The 17,017-nt window shown below is 45.3% G+C and overlaps 2 protein-coding genes across 3 annotated transcripts in view; both read left to right on the forward strand.

Moving 5' to 3' along the window:
- LOC122363276 (multidrug resistance-associated protein 1-like) overlaps window positions 1-17,017 on the forward strand; it is a 107,299-nt gene that overhangs the window by 11,716 nt on the left and 78,566 nt on the right. The window lies entirely within an intron of this gene.
- The window catches only part of LOC122363277, a 33,480-nt gene that overhangs the window by 4,561 nt on the left and 11,902 nt on the right, over window positions 1-17,017 (forward strand). The window contains exons 3-11 of one of the 2 annotated variants that reach the window (XM_043332355.1): window positions 923-1,015; window positions 1,733-1,882; window positions 2,891-3,085; window positions 5,232-5,336; window positions 5,889-6,124; window positions 6,687-6,959; window positions 9,641-9,828; window positions 10,127-10,277; window positions 12,080-13,719. In XM_043332355.1, the coding sequence (XP_043188290.1) occupies window positions 923-1,015; window positions 1,733-1,882; window positions 2,891-3,085; window positions 5,232-5,336; window positions 5,889-6,124; window positions 6,687-6,959; window positions 9,641-9,828; window positions 10,127-10,277; window positions 12,080-12,970 (2,282 nt within the window). In that variant the 3' untranslated portion in view covers window positions 12,971-13,719. Of the gene's footprint in view, window positions 1-922; window positions 1,016-1,732; window positions 1,883-2,874; window positions 3,086-5,231; window positions 5,337-5,888; window positions 6,125-6,686; window positions 6,960-9,640; window positions 9,829-10,126; window positions 10,278-12,079; window positions 13,720-17,017 lie in introns of those variants that run through there. The other variant, XM_043332357.1, reaches the window with a different exon arrangement.

The following is a 17,017-nucleotide window of genomic DNA, read 5'->3' on the forward strand; positions in this document are numbered from 1 at the left end:
TATGAATACATAAGCTCTGTGACTGTGCCTATGTGCTGATGACTAGCATTTGTTTGTCTTGCTAGGCTCTTTAATGTCATTGCTAGTCATTTATTAACGTCTCAATACCACAGAAAGTGTTGAATAATAAGGGTAGGTATTGAATGCAGTGATCAATAAGTGCTCAGCTTGAGAAGCCTTTCTCTAAGATGAGAACGTAGTGAAGTAGGAGTGGAAATTTGGGTGCTGAATGACCCTTACCCACTAGGGATTTCTTTTCTAGTTTGGCTCTTTCAGTACAGCCTTTCAGTACAGCGTTACAGCAGTACAGCATTCATGAAATAAAATTGAATTTTAATCTCGGTTATTAAAAAATAATAATCAAAAAGGTTAAGCCATCCACGACAACTCTTTTTTCATGAGCAAGTGGTGTATAAGGTGGCGGATAGTTTTTAAACTTTGCTTTTTTGATTCTGATTCAATGAGTGAAACAAGCAGTACTATGGGAAACTATATACCAGTTCTACACCGGGCCTTGTATACCTGAAGACGCAGTGAAACACTTTTAGGAGACTACAAATGAGCGAGAGCGTAAGCTCTGCACGTGTTCTAGTGGGAGGGGTATTGAAATTTTAAAGTGGGAAGCGCTGAACCAAATCAAAGTGGATGTAGAATTTTAGAATTTAGTGGGAATTTTTAGCGCTAAACTGGTAAGTCAAGTCACTCAGGTTGCCGCTTCCAAATCTCGGGAACGGTTGAGTCGATTGCCATCAAGTTGGCACAATAATGACCGGTTAGAATGGTGCAGTACTGAAGTCAGTCGCACCGCAAATACCATCTCGCCCTTCTGCACCTTTAGGACTCACTCTCTCGCTCGCTTGTTTGTCGCCCGAAAGGCGTTTTACTGGTTTACAATTTGTGCCTGCTTGTTTTTTGTTGACAGTTGCAAAGCGTCGATCGGAGGACCAACGTCAAGAACATGAAAACGGAGATGCTGAAGGAGATTTTGGTGCTGCACACATCGATACTTCAGCAGGTAAGCAAAAAGGTGTATTATATTAAAGTGACCAACCCATCTTAACATTAGTTTTGAGTTGAGGTAGCTAAATTGGAGTCCCTGGCTCGCACTTCCGGTCCGGTTTGGGCACTCACAACATCCAGAAAGGCTTTAATTTGGAGATATTTAATTTCAAAGTTGCTGCACTTGGGATTCAGAGGGGCTTATGCATTTGAATGCCCCTTCTGAATTTGTGACGTCAGCACAGATCTAGCGATTTTGAAACCTTATACCTACTAACATCTTTGTGAAGCAGTGGTGGTATATGCTATTTGCGCGCAACATCTGCCACAAATGCCGCACATTTTAAGAAACCAAATAATCGCTTCCAAATGACGTCGTAGGAACAGCGAAGGTTCCGAAAAATAAACAGAAGTAATTGTTTAATATCTCAAAAACTGGTTTATATTTTTCATTGAAATTCGGTAGATATTCATTTTTGCTCAATCTGAACCAAGGGACACCACTTTTATGCCAATTCATTAACTTTTTGAAGGTGGGAGGGTGCCTTTAAAAGAGCGGTTATTGGACCAGGGTCAATGAAGTTTTTCTATGTATATTTTTTAGACGTATTTGCTGAAACGGCTCATCTCAATTACCTTAATTACCTTACCGTACCTTCCTGTCCGTTCCTCGCTATAGGGATGTAAGATGTGATTGAAGGGCTCAAATTATGACTGAATAATGATTTTACAGAGGAGCTATGCGCAACTGAAGAGTCAAACCATCAAGGTTCTACCGGAAGTTCCTGGAGCAACCGATGTGACGCTGAAGCGCGTCACTGGGAAGCTGAGCGGAATGAGCGGTTTCAACAGTACTTCCATGCGAAGGCTGTGCCCAACAGTGGTAAGCATAAATCGTTTATTAGTGGATTAAATTGCCATTTATTGAAAAAATAGGTACTGTAAGTGACAGTAAATTTTTGGATGGTGTGACTTCCTTTTTTAGGACGATTCGATCTGTGCGGCTGGTGCGCATATTCTATTTATATTTGATTTTTTTTTGTGAACGATTCTTTCTGTGGAGGCATGCAGGGTCGCTCGATAAGTGAGTACCGTAAGGTGGGGCTATTTGCAAAGACAGTGGGGCTATTTGAGACAATATTCAAAATTGGTATAAAATAAAAACCGTTTGGAATTTATGCTTAAATTTTGCTCAGGCGATTTACTGCTCGATTCCGCACCTTCCTAGTTCCTGAGCAAAAATATTACCTAAAACTCAAACGCTCTTCATTTTATAGCGATTTTAAATACTGTCTCGAATAGCCCCACTGTCTCAAATAGTCCCACTTTACGGTATATTATGAACGCAAGTCCGGTTTCGACGCCACAAGTGCCGAACCGTCTTGGGCGTCCCAGGTGGACGTAACGGTTACCGCACCAGTCCGCGACCACCAGGCTCTGTCGGCCGTCGTACGGCTCTCGGACGGACTCTTAACAGATCAGTCACAGATCAAGGATAGATTGACTGCCTCAGACCCTCCGACTTCGGTACAGCCAGCGCGACTCATAGTTGGTGACCGACATTGGTGACTCCGACGTGATATAGGGCGACAAGACATGTTAAACTGAATTTACTACCGTGTACTTGGAGGTCCTCGTGGATCAACGCGCCTGAGAGCACCCCTAAACCCTCGAGCGAGTGACATGGTTCGTAACGTGACCGCCGAGCTAGTCTCTACGAGCGTCATGGAACCACTCGAAGCCTCGGAACTGTCTTACTAGCTGCCAGCGAAAGTACGTCCCGGATTTGTAAACTCGTATGTTGTTTGTGATTTGGCATTGCGATGACGGTAACGATAGAACTGTTCGCTCAAGCATACCGTCTACCAACGTCAGTTCGATTTTCTTTCAGCGGTTTGTCTTCACTGTGGTCAACCGGCCACGAGCTTGTGCCTGGACTGCGACAAGACGTTCAGCTGTGAAAGCTGTGATGTCAATGAGCACCAGTGGAAGCCTCTCCATCGCCGATTGGCCTGGACACAGGGATACCTGATGCCGCTCAAACCCCAGGAGGCCGTTACAGAGACGGGAGAACTTGTCAAGAAAGGTGGGTCCTATTTGCTCGTTTTAACAACACCATCTGGACCGCAATTAAGTTAGTTGCACAGATTGTATTGCAGCTAAATTGTTTCCATCCACACCATGGACTGGTAACTTTTAACCCGGCAGTTGCTGGGGTATTTCGCTACCCACCGTTTGCTGGGGGGGGGGGGGCGGCGTTAAACGCCCCCAGCCGATAACTTGAGAACCAATAGGCGCAGCGAAACGCACGAGGCGGCAAACGAAAGAGCGCGACGAGACGCTTCAGATGAGTACTTTAAAGTTGAATTTTGAGGTCACAGGTCGGGTTAAGGTCAGGTCAAACACCTGAAATCGGACTTTCAGTAGCATGGACTTCAGGACTTCGCAATGGGCGCCTCTCGTCATAAACTCTGTCTAAACGGTGCACAATCCATCATATAAGGCCTACAAGAGTGTCAGCTCCATGTAGGGGTCAGTCAAGCATAGGTCAGGGTCAAGGTCAGGTCAACCGGGTAGGCACATATCCCCGAAAATCAAAACTGATACTCGCAGCCTGTGACACATGTTTTATAGGTAATTTGGGGCGTAGAACTTCAACACGATGGTGATATTCATTTTATCATATGTGTACGTGTTTGGCTCAAAAAGTTCAATTTAAGAAATGCATTTATCATGGTCGTGAAGTAGTCACGAAAAATTGCCAAGATTCAGTTCAAGATTATGGAAAATGCGGAACGATAATCAATAATCGAAGATAGCCATTTGATTGATCATGGTATTGGCAGTCTAATGGCGTTTACGGCATGTCTGTATGTCTATTCTGTGATTTTATATGATTTTTTGAACATATGCCGTTTTTGGTCGAAAACTCAGAAATCATGATGTCACTAAAACCTCGATATCTCAAAAATTTTCCGACCGAGTTTTTTGAAACTTTGTCACAATAAACTTCAATCAATTCCCTACAGGTACCCAAAATTTGCGTTTTTATGCTATGGCCCGGCGAAAAAAGTGGGGGCGTTTAACGCCCCCCCCCCCCAGCAACTCGCGGGTTAAGGCGTTTTTCATAATAAACCATATCGAAATAGTTGAGTGGCGGTCGAAGGGGATTATTAACTTTTTTCATACACCTTGTGGTTTTTTAAAGTATATGTATCAGAAACTGGACTGAAATAAGATGCTGACATTTTGTGTCTTTCCCTAAAACAAACCTAGCCACAGTCTATAAAAAAATCATTCTAAAAATTTAATTACTGTTACTGGAACCTTTACACTGTTCCCTCTTTTCCATCCTCAGGATAGTCAGGTTCCTCTCCACCCCTCAGCCCTCTGCTCCGGGCTGGACGTTGAACTATTGGACTAGATTAATTATTTGGAGTAATCGTAAATTATTTTTATGCGATGATGGTATAAATTCAAAACATGGTGACAAGGTGCATCGAGTCGATGCCCATTTCATTCATTTCATTCATGCAAAACTATGGACTTTGAAATTGGACCAAAGTTGCCCTGAACTTGACCTAACTTTCACGAGAACGTAACCTAAACTGTCCTCCAAGGCTGCCTAACCGACAAAATCGCATATGTCATGTAAAATGGATCATGAAGCATGTATCACACGATACTATCATATTGTGACCTTTCTGGTATCAGTGATCTCAAATAGCAAAATATGTGTTTGACAAACAATTACCAATCAAGGGCTTTCAATAGAATGCCTATTACTGGATTTTACAAAAAATGAAATGTCTGTAACGGTGAACATTCGACCATTGACCTGACCTGTAATGTCATCAGTTGGATCGAGGCCATTGATCATTGGTCAATGGGACACAAAGTAGTTCTCTGGTGGGGCTATCGAACACCTTTTGAATTTTGAAAATGGGCCCGTAACTTTCCGTTATCTTGCCCCCCCCCCCCCCTACGGGTGGTAGGGCCCGCCGATAGCCCTACGGGGTGCGGGTTAATACACCGTACAGAAAATGAATTCATTCTGCCACAGCAGGCTGCGCGAGGCAGGTAGGCATGGCCAAAATCGCCTCCCCCTTCACCCAGGCGATGGTAAGATAATGCATACGTGTTTGTCATGATCATGTTGTCCTATGGCTTCATTTTTTTTCAGTTCTTGTGGAATTCTTTTTATGCTTATTTGGGATGTTTTCTTCTTGCAGCCTGCAGTATTCCATTGCAATGCTGCTCGAGCTGCGACATTTGTGGCGGCTCCTTCGACCTTAGGGGGATATCGACGAGTGACATCATTGTCATCACCGAGCGAGGTTTGTCACATCGTTTGTCACTATAATTGCCATATTGCGAGATCGATACCTCTTTTGTTGGCCTATAGCGAAAGAAAACTTCAAAATTAATGACGTCAAATTTTCAAACTCAATTTTTATCAATGTTATACCATGTAGCGCCAAACAAAGACCACCACAGATACTTTTTAATTAGGTGAGGTCACTCGAAGTGACCAGGTGACCTGACCTTAAATGACTTTGGTCTGAAGTTTTCATAACGTATATAGAATTGACTTGTATTGAGGTGTTCCGGTTTTTTTTTAAAGATATTCGTGAAAAACTGCTGGGGGTGTTCAATCCCGTCCCCCCTCCCCTAGCAAGGCGCAGGTTATTGCTCGCAAATGGGAACTAAAATTTGTGGGTATCCTAGCTCAAGACAAGTACATGTGCATGTGTCATTTGCAGCTTCTTCATTTGTCTAATTGGCATACGAGTATATTTCAAATATGTCCTGCCTATTGCCATGCTTTTTTTCTCAGTAGCATGTCTTTTAGCAGTACGCTTCAGCCTGACGTAATTGTTTTGTTCCAGGGCGGTTGGATCTCAACCTGCCTGTCTGGGTGTGTGAGGCGTGCAACAATCGTCAAAACCCATTGGACGCCGACTTCATGGCCAGCGGCTACTTCAGAGGCACGCCTTGTCATACCTCCACCATATTCTCCTTGGAAGTATTCCACCTCTGGAGAAACCTGAAGAGCCTCTCACCTGGAACATCACTAGCTGCTTTTGCCATGTCTCTAGAGAAAATGGGCCAGCTCGGTGGAACGGTAAGTCCATTATCGTGGGACGAGACACGGACAATCTGTGGCGCTCACCATTATGCTCGCTCATAGCCTTCGCCCAAGATGTGTTCATGGGATGATATTATTTGTCTCTGATCGTATGATCTGCGGCACTTACAGCGATCCGGCGCCGGAGAATAACGGGACTAAACACAGGCCATTACGTCCTATCGACCGCCATATTTTTGTTCAAAGACGTTTGGCTCCAAGTTCATCATCGAGGCTCTTACATTAGCTTTGACAAATTTACCGTCTGACTAAATTTTTATCGCCGCTAAAATACCTTATTTCAAATCGTGTTCGGTTAATGGATGAAAATCGTATCTTAAAAAATGAGCATAATATGATGACGTCACTCGTGGCAGTTAGCACCCGATGTCCGTACGAAGGCATTAAGTGTCAAAGAAATTGGGAAAAGTTCGTTTTTCACTGCTACCAATTTTCGAATCGAGTCAGCGATTCTGTTCATGGTAGTTATGCAATATGCATTACTTTATGCCTTTTTAACTGACGCCACGGTTTGGCCTATCCCTGTATTTTCTTGCAGTGTGCACCAGTGGATCCGGAACGTTTCCAGAAGGCCTACTCTGAATGGTCGTACATGGTGTTTGAGGCCAGGCGTGTCGTTGGACATGAAGACTTCCAGTGCCATGCTTGTGGACCCAAGCCTATGTGCGTTCACGTGGACGGCAATGGAAAGCTCTACCGTTTTAAATCTGCTGGTGGAGACACGGACAGGCGACCTTACCACGACGGCTCATGCATTGCCAGCAAGGAAGACGTGGACGCACACGTTGAGAGGCTGGCGAGCATCGGCAAGGTATGATACGATTATTGGGTTTTCATTATAGTAAAAGAATATACGGACGTGCTGCAAATTTTATTACCGATTTAGACACGCTTTGCAAAGAAAAGATTGAGCTTCCAGATAGGTACCACCAACACGCGTTTAGTTTTTTTTTTGAGAGACTTGCCTATAGTCTGACAAACCTAAGAAAGAACGGAGATAAAGCGCCTGAATCACTTTAACGTGGTTCGATCTCTGGACCTGCATGGTTGTGAGAAAATGTGTGAAAAGTCGTGAGAAAAATGTTCTCGGATATGTTTAACCCTCGCATGTGTGCGGCGTTTGCCAGCTTCTAATGTGTAGGGGGGGGGGGTCGGACCCCCCCTTGCCGTTTGGCCCCTGATCGAGCTAGAGCTTCGCGGAAAAAAACGAGTGTGTTGCCCGTGACGAGAGGAAGCCGATGATACCCAATTTTAAGGTCCTACGTCATTGGTTGACCTTCCAGGTCAGGTCAATGACCCAAAGTCGGGAAAATCGGGACCTGTTAGAATGTCGTAAAGTGTGGCTGCTAAGGGGGTTTTCGGGGTGCAGATCACGAATATCGTGCTAGTTTTGATCACAGATGATGTCTTTAAGCATTTAGACCAGGTCGGGTCAGGTCAGTTCAGGTCAACCAGTAGGCGTCGTGACGGGTATTCGTAGTACGTGTCAACCGCCTCTGACAGCTTCGTAACATGTTACGAAGTCAAAAGAAAGAAACTCGAAAAAGTGAACCGAGGTCACCAAAGGTCAATGACCTGACCTTCAGGTGACCTTGACACCCACCCTAATGCATGGGAGCAACATCAAATCACATGTTTGAACGTGTGAAAACCACGAAAAGACTGCAAACGCGCGGCTAATGCGAGCCGACATACGCGGAAACGCGATTCCGGCCAAACATGGTCTCGGAAAAGAGGTCACAGGTCAAAGGTCATTTGGGTCAGGGTCATGAAATTTTCAGGGTAGGTGTAAAATTGATCAATGCGAGGGTACTGAAAGTTTCGTCGCGATCGGCCGCTTTTTACGCGAGTTATTCGTGAAAAACCATGGGGGGTCCATCCGACCTACACATGCGAGGGGGTCCCCCTACACATGCGAGGGTTAAGTGATATATGAGTAGCCCGCGAGCCGCTGGGGGCGGGGGCATGAAGTTGCATCCCCCTTTACGTTTTGTTGAATATCTCCGAAACCGGATGAGCTACGAACTTGAAACTTGGCATAGTTTAAAAATTTAAATGAATACCAAGGCAACGTTTGAGGAATGTTTGGTGGTTGTAGCTCTGAAGATGATGTCACAGTGACGTCATAAAGTTTTGTCGTTTTTCCATATGGAGCGTTTCTGATGTCGCTGAGCATGATATCCAACCGTAAACGGACTAAACAGCATCTGCTGTCATACTGACACATCTAAGTACACACCCAGCTAGTTTCTGACCAATTATCGTTTTTTATATTCCGTCCCATATATCAGATATATGGTGAGGAAACTTGGAGTCGCAAATCTACAATTTGACCTACGACGATACTGTTACGTCATTTCAAATGGAATCAACATCAAATTTGGGCACAACCTCGGCTAGGTATTCAGCAAGATGTGTGCAAAGTTTCGTCTCTCTATCTCTTCTCGTTGCGATAATATCGTCGCAGAAATAAAGGAGGCATTTGATGCCCCCCCCCCCCCTCCAGCGGGTGGCGCGAAGGCTCAGCGCAGTCGCCGGGATCCCCTCGTTGCTGGTGCGCCGTCAATCCCATCACTATATATTTGCGGGCGTATAATTAAAGGCACGTGCATCAACGCCGCTTGCGCTTTAAATCCGATCTGTCTTGGGTATGTCAGACCTTGGCTAGACTTTTAATTGCAGTATGTGGATCAATTTTATTTCATAAGATTCGGCCTTTGGCCTTTTGGTTTCGGATCTTAGATGCGTGATTTAGATCTTTGATCAAGTTAGATGCAAGTAACCCTCAGTGGGAATGTTCGCGCTAAAGCTTTTGTTAACGGTCGCTAGGTGGCAGTACGGCATGCTTTGTATCACTAGTAATGTGGGTATGTTCACGTCGCTCCTCCAAAAAATATCAGATGAGGTTGGATGAGCTTAGCGGAGAACCGTTTCAGAGGTGCCACGGGAACAATTTTTGCGAGGAAATCAGCTGTTTGCGGGCTGTAACAATCGGTCGGCAATTTATGGCGCGCGGACAATGATTTAGTGATAATAATCATTTTAAATAAAATAACCAGAGATAAATATTGAAAGTTACTATTCAAAGATATCATATGCAGCTATGCTTTTTAATCCCCACAATCATTTCCACCTCGCACAAATCTCACTTATAAACAATCCACGTTTGTATTACGCGCGCTAGTAATGTCTACACAGAGCCTAAAAAAAAAACAACTTTCGTTTGGGATGAGGGAGGAGGCAAGTAATGGTGGTGAGATGTGGAATTGGGATGAGCTTAGAGGAGCGACGGGAACGATTTTTTTGAAACGGGAGGAGGCTAGAGGAGCTTTGAGGAGGTTAGAAGAGCGACGGGAACAGACCTTTAGTTTTCGAGATAATCTAGTGTTGCCAAATACGCCTCCCCCGATCATGGCGAGATTAGCTGAGATCCCATCCGGGCGCGGTTTACATATGGAGAATAGTGAAATAACGTCGTTTTGGTTGTTACAGGTCAGCACCCTCTGCGGGGCGTCCACGTGGTCAGCCGCGCGAAACTCGTCTAGCGTGTTGAGTGCTAGACGCTCCCAAGACGTCACTGGACTGTGCCTGGCTACCTGCCGGCATAGCGTGGTGCTATCAGCACTGGATATGTATCGGGGCGAAATATATGCCTACGCTCACTTCCTGCACCAGTTCAGGTACCATCTATAAGTTGTTGTTTTTTTCCAAAGCGCTTTGGCACCAAGTACGTTTGAAGACTGTGAAAAGCTTAAAATTGAACTTGAGAAAATCGAATGTCGCTGAATTTTAACATTTTAATAGTGTCCAATAAATTCCATACCATCGTTTTGTAACTAGACTTTAGATATCAGAACAGTGTTTTTGTCGTGCTGTGGAAGTTGCAATGCAGAGTAAAGCATAACTCCGATGGGGTTCCCATGGTATCGCCCATGACTCCCATACCGTACCGTTGATTTCCCTTTTCCCTTTTCACAGGTTCCCAAACGTGCCCTTCTTTGCCTACGACGTGGTCTGCCAGTATTGGAAGTGGCTGCAGGATGTGCATCGCAAGATGCCGGAGCTCTCCACACAGTCACTTCCATACTTGAGCGTCATGCACGCCACAGGCCACTCTTATCACTGCCAGGTGGGAGGAATGCGCGTGAATTTGTGAATCATTAGTGTTAATTGATTCAGATTGCTATAATTCCCATGGAGATAGATGCGGACAAAAATTCGCATAGTTGACATTAATCGTACAGAGCATTAGCTACCTGTCGTTTAGTACCAAACATACAGTATTACCCTGTATAAAAATCAAAACGTCTGTACGTTTGCATGTATGTATGTAACGCGTCAGTCACGCTTGGCGGGCTATTGCTCCGAAACGGTGCGGGCTACGAGGGTGAAATTTTCGACGTAAGTCGGACGCGGGCATCTGTTTCTTGTATTAAATTTTGGAGGGGGTGGGTTCAGCGGTGTGCATGTGGCGGGCGTATCTTTGCCGCATTTTGGGCTGCGGCCGGCGCCGAGCAGAGAGCACGTGCTTTAGGCTCAGGTTGTTCGCTGCAAAAACTGAGCGAAAAGCATCAGAGCCAAAAGGTCATTGAACTTTGACAATGAACACCGTTCGCAGGGCACTGCCGGCTTAGAGGAATTGCCAAATTAACTCTTGCAATAACTCAGCCGCTACTGGGCCGATTTCAATGAAACTGGATTTATATTACGCTGCGCGTAATGCTGGGCACCTATAGTAGTATATTATAAATGACGAGTAAAGAGTTTACCTCCCTTTTCGCCTTTTGGGGCAAGAGATTGCAATGTCAGTGAGCCCCGCACGTGCGAAAGTGCAAATACAGACCTCTAACTGACTTCTGGTGCATTGATGGTGCCGTCTAATGCATTTGAATGCCCTCTTAGCATTTGCGACGTCAGCGCAGATCTTGCGATTTTCCAAAACCTTGGTAAAAGATACTTATGTTTGTGCTTGTATATACTTAATTGCGCGCAACATTTGCCGAGCTTTACAGGTGCTTAATAATGACTTCCGATTGACGTCAGAGAAACGGCGGAGGCCCCGAAAAAAATTAACAGAAATAAAAGTTTTATGTCTACATAGGGGTTAAAGGGACCCTCCCACCTTAAAAAAGTGCTCACCAGAACCGAGCGTGCTCACCAGAAAGAGCACGTTCGGTTCAGAAAGAGCAAAAAACGAATATCTACCAAAATTTAACAAAACATATTCACCAGTTTTCATGATTTTTACACATTAACTTTTGTTAACTTTTTGAGGCCTCCGCTGTTCCTACGACGTCATTTGGAAGCAATAATTTGGCATCTTTAGAGTGCGGCACTTGCGGCAGATGTTGCGCGCAAATAGCATATACCACCACTGCTTCACAAAGCTGTTAGTATAAGATTTAAAAATCGCTAGATAGGCGCTTACGTCACAAATTCAGAGGGGGCATTTAAATGCATTAGCCCCTCTGAATCAAATGTGCTAAAACTTTGAAATTAAATATCTCGGAATTAAAGCCTTTCTCGATGTTGTGAGTGTCCACACCGGTATGTGCGAGCCAGGGACCCCAATTTGGCTATCTGAACTCAGGACTAATGTTAAGGTGGGATGGTCACTTAATTTTTTTTTTCTAAAAATTTATAGAAATTTTGCCCTTTTTAAACTGCGGTACATTACTTGTATGCCAATTCACTGACTTTGTGTCAGGGTCCATTTAAAGATGTAATGTAAAATTTCCGTGAATTTTCGATAAATCGTTCCTCTAAAAGATGCCGATTTACTCCCTGTTCTTAAATGCGTAGTCAGCTTATCAACGCGCAAACAAATATACGAACTAACAGCAGCCACTTTCTTAGTTGACGCGCACTTGCTTAGTTGGTGACGTCATGGATAGTAAATATGTATGTGTTCAGCTGCATCTCATATTCCAGATTACTTACGGTGGCTTCTGGCAAGAGGGCTCTGGATGGTCGGTCATGGAGACCACAGAGATCGCCAACGCCCACCTGAGTAGAGCCGGCAACACAACGAAACACATGTCGAGGGCTCAGAGGGTCGACGAATTAACCGACCAGATCCTCTACTGGAATGCACGGAGGCGAGAACGACTGTCGCGGGAGCTCACCGAGCGACTTCAGCGGATGGAAAAGCAGGCGAGGGACCTTGAAGAAGAGCTGGAGGGTGCCCTAGCCCGATTCACGATTGACCGCGAGTCTCTTAGCCGATACGTTGGGGAGCTTCGCACTCTGGCAAGGTCTCTCGAGAGCAGTGCGAGGTCCTCCAACGTCAACGTCCAACAGCTTCGAGACTCGATAGAGCTCCTCAGCGCCAGCATACAGGCCAAGACGAAGATGATAAGCCGTGATGCCGACACGTCGAAAGCCCGGACTCGCCTTCGTCGCCTTAGGCGCGATGAGAGTAGCAGGCTGTCGCGGCTTCTCATCAGATATGAGGAGCTCACCGGCACATCGGTCTCGGTAGGTGACTGCATAACCGGGCAGATTACATGGGAAGCAGCGAACGGAGATGAGCCAGATCTCCGTAAAAAACGCTTGGTGTGTGATCTGTTCATGCGTCTATCGCGCACAAAAGAGGAAATCGACATCTTGAAGGCTGAGGGAGACAGGCTGGAAGCCCGCCGGAGTGATCTACGCCTGTACATGAACGAACAGGTCGGCCAGATAGACAATCTCCTGGCTACACCCATCTCGGAGCGTCCGCCGTTAGGAACCCCAAGCACGAGGTACGAATTGGTACACCCTTCTGATGGTGTTCTTTCCGGCCTACGAGCTTTCTTTTTAGAATCGAGTGCTTCCTTGTAAACAACGGGTGTACAAGCCAGCTAGTATTTGGAAAGTTTGTACTCCCATAGCTTCAGTGTTTGAACTTAGATAAAGATTATACCTTTTTGGCATATGTATAAATTGCAACATTAGTTGCCAGTTGTCAAAGGAACAAGCCGCTCTCATCAGGCGGTATACAGCCTGGCTTCACCATCATGGCTCATGCACAAGCGAAGATCACTCTGGCGGACTTTCCAGCCTGTCACCCTCAGCCTTTAACCCGCGCCCCGCTGGGGGTCATGGATTTCCACGCCCTGCTGGGGGGGTTGGGGTGTTAAAACACCGCCTTCTAACTCGGCTCCTGGGCCACGTAGCGATACGGGGTCATTGGCCAAAATTCGCCGATTTCTCCGTAAAATTTAGACAATTTTAAACAAATGGACACTAGTAGAGTTACAGCGCCGCGGGCGGATGGAAAAGCGCGCATTTGATACGTACCCTTTCAACGCTCTATCTGAGTAATTATCTCAAATTTGACCTACCGTCAACGGTTTTGCCTGCAGGGGAAAGTAAATAGTTCAATTTTAACCCGCGCCCTGGGGGGGGGGGGGTGTTTGAACCGCCTGTGGTTTTTCGCGAATATCTCAAAAAACGGCGACGCCGTTTTTGGCACACCTTATCACACATCAATGGGAGGTGACGCGTTATTTTCGCCGCTAGGGGCGCTCATGTCGCAAGGGCCGATCGGGACTCGGGAGCATGGCGGCTGGCATTTGAAGGTTGAGGTGTCGGGGTGGGATGGGGGGGGGGTGAATAGGGGAACGAATAGTCGTTGATTACGGAGCGAGCGAAGCGAGCGTAGTCTTTCCTTAGATAAACGAAAATTTCTGAGTATGAGCGGCCGGCCGGCCGACCGGCCGTGCGGACGCTTTTGCGAGGCTTATATCTCAGCAACCACTTGACCGATTTACACGGGGTAATTTTTGTAGGGTAGCTTCATTCCTTCTACCAAGTATTGGACTATTCCCGATGCATGTGGGTGACCCCTTATGCACGTGCCACGCGCAAAACGAAGAGGTGTCAGTTTTGTAATTGTTGCAATATCTCGGTAACTACTTGGCCGATTGCGCTGAAAGTTGGCATGTAGGTAGGCACCCACTAGGCAATGCATATCCATGTGCCAGAATTGGGGTGCTGCTGCACGTGCGCACGTGCAGGGGTCGATTCCAGATCTCGAGAACGGCTGGACCGATGGCGCTCAAATTTGGCACATGATTAGGGACCGGTTAGTAGGACTAGGGTGCCGTGCAAAAGTCAGTTGAGACCCATTTTGCACGTGCGCACGTGCAGGGTGCCGCTTCTAGATCTCGAGAACGGCTGGGCCGATTGTGCTGAAATTTGGCACATCGCTAAAGACCGGTTAGTAGGGTGCCGTGCACAAGTCAGCTGGAGGTACCCCGTCGAAATTTCGCACGTGCAAGGCTCACCCTCTCGCTCGCTCTGTTAGTCGCCCCAAAAGGCGTTATACTGGTTAGATTTAATTTGGTGCGTTGTCAGCATATGCTTTGGCTTTGTAAAGATATTTCTTATAAGAATAGCGCCTGAACTTTGAACGCATAGGTAATGGGACTGTGTTGTTCGTTAGGTTGCACACTGGGGTCATCACTTCCTCAAAGACCCTAAGCTAGTAGAAAAGCGTGGCTTGAAAGAATCTTAATGAAAAATTCAAGCCTTCAGCACACTCAGTTGTGTGCCGTGAACAGTTGTGTGGCTTATTACTTCAGGGGCGCTGTCGGAGTGGCAATGTTCATCGAATGGATGGCATTAACTGGGGAGGGAAATGGCTGTTACTGGGTAGGCACCATCCGCAACTGCGGAGGCTTTTGCCACCACAGTGAGATAACATGCTAAACTACGCCCTGAAACGCTCATATTTTCTGATATGATAAATAGCACATGCATAATTAATCATTTAAAGGGGTATAGAGATTACAGGAATACTATTAATACGCCAAACAATGTAGGTATTTAGGTGGAACTCTAACTCCAAAATCCAAAAGATGGAGAATGATGTAGGCAATCTACTGCACATTTCAATAATTATTCCCAGATGAATTAAAGCAAGAGTCAAAAATGGAAAAAAATATCCTTTCAATTGATTGGAATTATTAAAAAAAAGCTTACATTTCAACTAGATCTTTTTTCTTGCCTCTAAGGGATGCACTCTATATACAGAGCTCTTTTTCCAGTTTCAGACCCAGGGCTCTCAAGGTCAGGTCACCAGGTCAGGTCAAGTGACCTCACCTCAAAAAAAGTTTCCATCCTAGTCATAGCTACACCGACTGAACGATCGCCTTGAAACTTTCAGCGATTGATAAGAGTAACAGTATGTACAAACTGTATATCTCGGATTTTCGATATCGGTGACCCAGGGTCAGGTCAATTTTGCGAATTCTCAATTATAAATCAATGGGAGAAAATTGAAATGCGCCTCTTTTGGACGAATAATGTTCAAAACCCTCGCAAACATCGTTTCATAGGCAAACATGACACACTGAATCGGAAAAATGCACCTGTGACCCCTCCCCCCAGGGCGTGGAAATCCACGACCCCAGCGGGGCGCGGGTTAACATGGGATTTTAAACTGGAATAGCAGTTTCGTAGCTTGAGCTGAGACTAGCACAAATCAGGAGCTTTTACGGCCCAACGATCACCCTAGACTAAGATATTCCATTTCTCGCTCCTTAACCCGCGCATGACTGGGGTATTTTCCATAACGCGAGTGACTAAGCGGGGGGGGGGGGCTCTCCAGAGCCCCCTCTTATCTCCGAAACTACTCGGCCGATCGTCAAACTTCAAACGGCGTCTGATAGCCCTTGAAAAACTGTCGAGTGAACATGGTTGTGCTCGACTAAAAAAAAATTGCCGACTCGACTCATCATTCAACTTCAGAAAGCCCTGACTCAACTCTGACTCAATTAAGGAGCTGATTTTTTCCCTTAACTCATGACTCAAGCGGCTCAATGAAAATATGAGTTGACTCAAACTTGACTCAAATTTTTTGTTGAGTCAAGTGAGTTGACTCAAAATTGACTCAGATAAAAAAGTTGTTGAGCGGGGGGAGGGGTGAAAAAAATCCTGCAGCAGGGCCAGGCCTAAGTTGTTAAGCAGGGGGAGAATGAAAAGCTTATGTAGATTGTTTCTAGAAAGATGAGTCAGCTGTTGTTGTTGTTGTTTATTGGGGCTTTAGGGCGCGCCGACTGCGAAGGTCATTTTGCGCCCATAACGTCACACTAATAAAAAGTGTTTCAAAACAAGAGACCTTCTATATACCAAGGCTAGAATGAGTTGAGTCAGCTGACTAATGTTCCTAAATGTTTTTGACTCAACTCAATGTCAAAAGTTATTTTACTGACTCAACTCTGACTCAACTCAACGCCTTAATATTTGTGTCCGACTCAACTCTGACTCAACTCAACAGCTCAACATTTTATCCGACTCGACTCAAATCTGACTCATTTGAGTCAGAGTTGAGTCAAATTTCTGACTCGACTCATGAGTCAAGCACAACCCTGCGAGTGAAACCTATTTTCATTGACCTCGAGGTCACCGATGACGTCACAGGTCAGGTCAAAATAAAAATTATCGGCATTTTTGCTTGTTTACAATTTAAACTTTTACTTCGAATTTTTCAGGTCAAGGCCAGGTCATCCTAGGTCACGAAAATTGTATATCATGTATCGGCCACGTGACGCATGTTTTATGGTCAATTTTACACGTAGATTTCGAAAATAATGTCTCTGTTATTTCAGGTCATTTTCAGCTGAATTTACCGGAGGTCAGGTCAATTTCAGGTCAGAAAAGGTCAAATTTTGAAAATTATTTTTTTTAACAAAAAAAAAATGCCTGTCAGATGCAGTTTGAGCTCAGGAACACGATGGTGCCATTTATGTTGCCGTACGATGTCAACAACGTACTGAAAAAATGATTTTGAAAAAAATATATCATTGTACAATTTTGACAATAATGCAAATAACTTGGCTATCTTTGCAGATATTGGGCTAAAACTTGCTAGAGTTGTTCATC

The sequence above is a fragment of the Amphibalanus amphitrite genome, unplaced genomic scaffold (assembly GCF_019059575.1).
Source record: "Amphibalanus amphitrite isolate SeventyFive unplaced genomic scaffold, NRLGWU_Aamphi_draft 000613F_arrow, whole genome shotgun sequence".
In the NCBI taxonomy this organism is placed as follows: Eukaryota; Metazoa; Arthropoda; class Thecostraca; order Balanomorpha; family Balanidae; genus Amphibalanus; species Amphibalanus amphitrite.